The 6,934-nt window shown below is 43.6% G+C and overlaps 1 protein-coding gene across 1 annotated transcript in view; it reads right to left on the bottom strand.

Moving 5' to 3' along the window:
* The window catches only part of dusp3a (dual specificity phosphatase 3a), a gene marked incomplete at both ends in the record, with an annotated part of 21,190 nt that extends 14,686 nt beyond the window's left edge, over positions 1-6,504 (bottom strand). The window contains 3 exon segments of the mRNA XM_080542127.1: positions 6,188-6,294; positions 6,420-6,461; positions 6,463-6,504. Of these exon segments, the coding sequence (XP_080398253.1) occupies positions 6,188-6,294; positions 6,420-6,461; positions 6,463-6,504 (191 nt within the window).
* Positions 6,505-6,934: the final 430 nt, after the last annotated feature.

The following is a 6,934-nucleotide window of genomic DNA, read 5'->3' as shown; positions in this document are numbered from 1 at the left end:
GTCAGAGGAGCCTGCGGTCCCAGTGGACTAAACAGCTCAGGGGTGAAGGGCTTCATCAATAGGAAATCCATACAGGTAACATCTTACTGGTATACTGATGTACCACACAGCTACAGATCGACACTAATGTACCCTACACGTGATGCTATTCACAACATCTTACTATACATACAGTACATTGTGCAGATTCTGTCTGTTTTTTTCACATACACAGCTGATAACATCCCTATTTTTAAATACTGTGAGAACCTTTAAGTTGATGTCGGTCTTCAGGACACATCAGTGAAGAAGGTTTTCCAGATGCTGGTCACCATCTATGTTGTTCTGGTCAACAAGGCTCAAATACACGATACGGACAAAAGTGTCATGTGCTTGTTGAACTTCTCCTTCCAAAACCATGGTCATTCATATGGAGTTGGTCCCACCTTTGCTGCTATGACAGCTTCCACTCTTCTGGGAAGACTTTCTACTGGATTTTAGAACATGGTTGCGGGGGATTTGCTCCCATTCAGCCACAAGAGCATTAATGAGGTCGGGCGAGAAGGACTGGCTCGCAGTCGACGTTCCAATTCATCCCACAGGTGTTGGATGGGGTTGAGGTCAGAGCTCTGTGTGCAGGCCAGTCAAGTTCTCCCAGACCAAACTCGGCAAACCATGTCATTATGGACCTCACTTTGTGCATGGGGGCATTGTCATGCTGAACCTGGAAACTGTTGCCACAAAGTTGGAAGCATACAATTCTCTAGAATCGCATTGTATGCTGTGTGTCCAGTGGTCAGATAATTATAACCTTTAGGTGACATAGGAGACACAGGACCTAGTACTCGGTCAGGAGCGGACCTTGAGGGACAATCTAGATTGGCTAGAGACTACAATAAGACATGGGAGTTATGGAGTGGTTGTGACCATTGTGAGTGATGGTCTACAGGTGTCTATCTATTTTCTGTACGTACACTTGTATAAGAAGAGACTGTGTTTAAGGAACCTTTGCTCATAATTGTAGTGACCGTTTGCCTGTATGGGTTTGTGAGCCCAGATCTGAATAAATCCTCTTCAATCTCCCACTGAGCACGGATATGATTTGACGTGATTCATCTGATATCACAAACGCATCTTATCACACAATAGATACTCATTTTGTAAATATATCAATAGATATTCTAGTCCCTGCTATGTCCTATATAATGGTACATACATATTCTCTACATACTAGTCGATTATGAGTGTATGTATGAGTCTACTGTGACTGTGTATCAGGAGGTAGAGCCGGCGTCTAATGATCTGCAGATCGGCAGTTCAAACCCTGGCTGGCCACATGTTGAGGTGTCCTTGGGCAAGACAATGAATCCCAAATTGCTCCCTATGAGCGGGCCGACGCCTTGCATGGTAGCTTGCCGCCATTGGTGTGTGAATGTGTGTGTGAATTGGTGAATGAGAGGCCGTTGTAATAATAGGCACTTTGGAATAAGGCGCTATATAAGTCAGTCTGTTTACCATTTTCAAAACAAAAGACAAAAAAAAACTTTGGCTACCTTCCTTTTTCCCTCCCAGAGCGATTAGAGCGTAAGCTAAGTAGAGTGCTGTCAGCACACACACACACACACACACACACACACACACACACACACACACCAGCCAGTCTGGAGACAGGGAGACTTGGCTTGGGAGGGAGAGTAGGAGACAGATTGGCATATTCAGATTGATTGTGTTGTAGTACCGAGGTAATGTGCTTGTTCCTGTCCTGCTCGCCCCTTGTATATACAGTACACACACATTCTGGTCTCCTGGCTCTGTCTGCAGCCAAGTAATGGATTGGACCTAGACACTACAGGCCCGCTCTGAACAGGACCTAGACACTAACACTGAGGACCTAGACACTAACACTCAGACAGGACCTAGACACTAAGGCCCAATCCCGATTCCCTTTTCTACCCCTATGGCTCGTTTTCGAGTGTGACTCGATTTCTAGCCAAGGCCTTCGAACAGAGCCACAACCCGAAGGTGTTGAAATCTACCCCTATGAAATGGGACAACCCTTCAAGACTGATACGTTATCAGGAGTATCGTAGAAAAGCATTGACGCTCGCGACTCATTCACAACTTCACTTTTACGCTATCAAACGATCAAACAAGTCATCAAATAAAAAAGAACAATGCTTCATTATCAGACCATGACAGAATAACGGCGCTCTAACCTGTATGAAACCTGTGCTCCTACCCTGCCAGTCTGCACTGATTTAGGACAACAGTGCAACAACTTCGCGGCTGAACTTTAGTTAAATTTACGGCGTCATATACCATCAATGGGAAACATGGAAAAATGCATGACTTACATATTTAATTTTATGACGTTCCAAAATCCGAAGTGACAGGAACGCTGGAGAAACAGCCGCTGCATTAATTAACTACATGTCCTTGATGAGTCTCCCGCTCACTGCCCTCCATCAGAAATGGCACATCCATCGATAATATTACATAATAACAACTGTTCGGATTAGATTGCGAGTTGTTTTGGTATGCCGCAATACAATTTATACCACCAGGGGGGGGGGGGGGAATTCGCGCCTATCATGCACATATCAGCCTGTGGATAGAAAACTTTAGATAGATAACTTTACATTAAATATGTCTACCATAATCCGCTGTCTAACACCACAATTTATTTCTAAATAAACATGATTGTACATCTCTGAAATGTTAATCGGCGCATATTTCTATTGGTCAGTTGCCGGGGCAGAGGAACAGGGTGACTGTCAGCCTGTGACAAACACGCAGATATGAGTGCTCCGGTGTCTTGCTTTAGTAGTCTAATGGAAGTGATCAGGCATAACAGCGATTTTTTTGTTATGCTTGTTGTAAAGAAAAGGTCTATAATGCATTGAAATGACATTAGTACATCAGACATTAGACATCAGACATTAGACATGGAAATATGTCATATGCTGTCCACAAATCAGCCTGTAACGTTAAACACAGCACCTCGACATAAAAGCGTTTTTTTTGTTATGCTTGTTATAAAGAAAAGGTCTATAATGCATTGTAATGACATTAAACTAACGTTTGATAGATAACTTTACATATGTGTACCATCATCCGCTGTCAAACGCCACAGGTAATAATTGATTTATGATTGTACATCTCTGAAATGCTCGACTGTCATGCAGCGTTGCGTTACTGTAACGTTAGACACAGCACTGACATAAAAGCGATTTTTTTTGGGTTATGCTTGTTATAAATAAAAAGTCTATAATGCATTGTAATGACATTAAACTAAGATAATATGATGGTTATCATAATTTTTCAAATCTTTATTAATAAGTAATTACAGAGAAAGTAAAATGATATTTCCGCATTGAATAGAGCGACATAACATTTCTGTAGATGATTTGCAATGCATCCTGGAATCAAGGGGTAGCTTACCCCTATGGCTTCGAAGCTAGTCTGGTCCTGAAATCGCTCGAAATGAAGTCATAGTTAGCCCTCGAAATGAAGCCATGGCTCGCTCGATGAAATATGAATTGGGATAGCCCTCCCCCTAAACGTGAATGTGCAAATCAAGCCATAGGGGTGAAAACGAAGCCGTAGGGGTGAATTGGGATTGGCCCTAACACTCAGACAGGACATAGACACTAACACTCAGACAGGACCTAGACACTAACACTCAGACAGGACCTAGACACTAACACTCTCTGTATACTGCATGGCTCTCTAAATAGGAATATGTGAACATGGTAAGCACTGCCCTTTAGACTACACTGTTAGCATAGAGGGATACCAGAGAATGTCATGCTAGTTTATCTATGATCTATTTGTCTGTGGGGTTTTCTTATGGAAGTGCATGCTTTAAATGAATGTGCAATAACACTATGTGCAATATGACAACCCTAGTCGTTTTATCTGTACAGTATAGTATAGTGGATAGTGTACATAGCCTTTATTTATGTAAACTAGCTCCTTTCCCTTCTTGGTTTTTTTAGTTGTTTTTTTCTCTTTCCTAGCACCAGGGGAGCCACCCCTCCCAAATGTCGTTGTTTGGTACCTGTACTATAGCAATGACAATAAAGACCATTCATTCATTCATGGTAATCATAGCTCCGATACTCACAGACACTAAGGAGCCCAGGACTGACCCGTGGATGACTTTAAATATTTATATACTTTATATTATATTAAATATTAAATAAAATACTTTATTTATATTATATATATTTATATTTATACTTTTGATAGTAACAACGGAGGAAATAGAAACACATTCGGTCCGCTTGATGGTTGTTCTACATGAATATAAGAGAAATATTGTGTTGCTGTGTACAGTATGTGTGTGTTTTATATGAGAACAACAAGAAAAAGTTAAAGGATGCTGTCTCTGTCCTCTACTATAGGTTCAATGACCACACCGTTATAAAGGAGAATTGATATGGCCTGGGGTAGTCCAGTGGTCTAGCACCGCGGTCTATAGTGCACACATACAGTATGCCCATGTTGGCATGGGTTCTAATGCGGCCCATCCCCTGCTGACATGCCCTCTCTCCCTTCTTCTCCTTACTTTCCTGTCTGTCTTCACTGTATCTGTCTAATACAATGAAAAATATGAGTGGGGCTGCCCCACTCAGAAAAAAACTACTTAAATAAAATAAAGCAAAAAAATAAATAGTAATATGGCTTGAGAATGCTGTTAGTGTGTGTGTGTGTGTGTGTGTGTGTGTGTGTGTGTGTGTGTGTGTGTGTGTCTGCCATGTGAAATTCAATCAAGTGAAGAAACACACCAGAATGGAATTGGAGTGGAATTATCTTGCATGCATGTTGACCACACCCTTCTCTTTCACACACACACACACACACACACACACACACACACACACACACACACACACACACACACACACACACACACAATCAGCATAAGGCATTACCAGGAACTGACCTTACTGGAATGCTGGCTGTACATTTTTGCAGGTGTGTGTGTGTGTGTGTGTGTGTGTGTGTGTGTGTGTGTGTGTGTGTGTATGTGTGTGTGTGTGTGTGTGTGTGTGTGTGTGTGTGTGTGTGTGTGTGTGTGTGTGTGTGTGGTTGGACCTCGCACAGACACGGTCTATAGAATCATAACGGCTCCTGTTCCATGTGGAAATAGACACCTAGAGGATCGACTAGATTTCCAATACTGTCTTCTTGAAAACACAATTTCTTTCATCACACACACACACACACACACACACACACACACACACACACACATGCACGCGCACACGCGCGCGCGCACACACACACACACACACACACACATGCACGCGCGAGGTCCAACCGCCAGATCAGTAAACTCCACCCAGCCCATGTTGACACTCACGACTCAACAGTTCCCTGACCAAAAATCACGTGGCCATTTGATTTTTCATATCTATTCGTTGTTTTGATTGCATGCGGTCTCATATGGCTCCTATTATTGAATTCAAATTCATATTTTAGACAAAATAGTCGTGATTCGTGATACAGAACAGAATGGGGGCGCGGAGATAAAACAGCCTAGATGGCACCGTTGATCATTTTGATAATGCATTATTATGGAGCATTACGGAGCCTTGGTTTCATTATATAGGATATATTAAAGAAACAAAGCTTCTATCGCCCTTCAAATACCAGTGCGACCGTCTGAGAGAGCATCAATTGTTTGTCACTATATTCAATCTTGTTTTTAATCTGCTGAACTCGTGAATAAAGCGTCCAATGACATGTTCGGGCGTCTGTATGAATGAAGAAACGCACGGCAGACATTATTATATCCATTCATAGTATTAGTTTGTCTGTCGAAATTGAATTGTGAGACACTTTTCATTGACGGAGGGGTAATAGCAGGTGTCAAACTGCTGGGTATCCTAATGGGTGTAAATTGTTGTCATTTATTTTCATTGGCTCTAATTCATTCCAGTGTGATAGAGATATTATACAACATGTGATGTTCTTATGAAACGTGGTCTACATGTTGGATATTTCCAGCGCCCAGTGTTGCGATTGTCGCGCCTGAACCGACGGTGACGCGTTACGGACTATGGAGTGAAAAGAATAATATTATTATTATAAATAGTCAAATAATAGGCCACCTAACTGTCCGTGTCATCTGATGGTTAGGTGCTGTTTGGAGGGAAAAAATAAACGGACAACCCCCATAATAAAACAAAAAGAAACTTACGCGTTACCGACATATATTCGAGGGAAGACCTCGTTGAAATGTTGCGTCGGTAAGCTGTAGAATCCGCTGCCGTTGGACAGAACCTCGTTCAGTTGTTGCACGGTAACCTGCACGGCGTCTGGCCCGGTGGTAACCTGCACGGCGTCTGGCCCGGTGGTAACCTGCCCGGTACGGTCTGGCCCGGTGGTAACCTGCACGGTACGGTCTGGCCCGGTGGTAACCTGCCCGGTACGGTCTGGCAGCACGGTGTCTGGCCCGGTGGGGACTCCGGTGGCTGGTGGTGGTGGTTGTTTCGCCGGGCTAGTGTGTTTCTTCATGGTTCCCGGGGCTGTCTCGGCGCGCTCTCCTCTCTCTCTCTCTCTCTCTCTCTCTCTCTCTCTCTCTCTCTCTCTCTCTCTCTCTCTCTCTCTCTCACCCTCTCTCTCTCTCACCCTCTCTCTTTCCCTCTCGCTCTCTCCCTCTCTCTCCCTCTCTCTCTCTCCCTCTCTCTCTTTCTCCCTCTCACTGTCTCTCTCTGTCTGTCTCTCTCTCTCTCTCTCTCTCTCTCTCTCTCTCTCTCTCTCTCTCTCTCTCTCTCTCTCTCTCTCTTTCCGAACAAGTGTCAGGCTACTAGTGCCGGAGTCGTGTCAATTTCTTTTTTGTAGCATTTTTATTCTCACTATGTGTTGTCGTGTTGTCCAGCCCTACACGGTGTCTGGAACGAATCCACGCGTCCCTCCCTCCCTCCCTCTCCCCTCCCTCCCTCCC

Source organism: Nansenia antarctica (assembly GCF_963989245.1).
Source record: "Nansenia antarctica genome assembly, chromosome: 11".
NCBI classification, from domain to species: domain Eukaryota; kingdom Metazoa; phylum Chordata; class Actinopteri; order Argentiniformes; family Microstomatidae; genus Nansenia; species Nansenia antarctica.
This window is presented reverse-complemented; position numbering and strand designations above follow the sequence as displayed.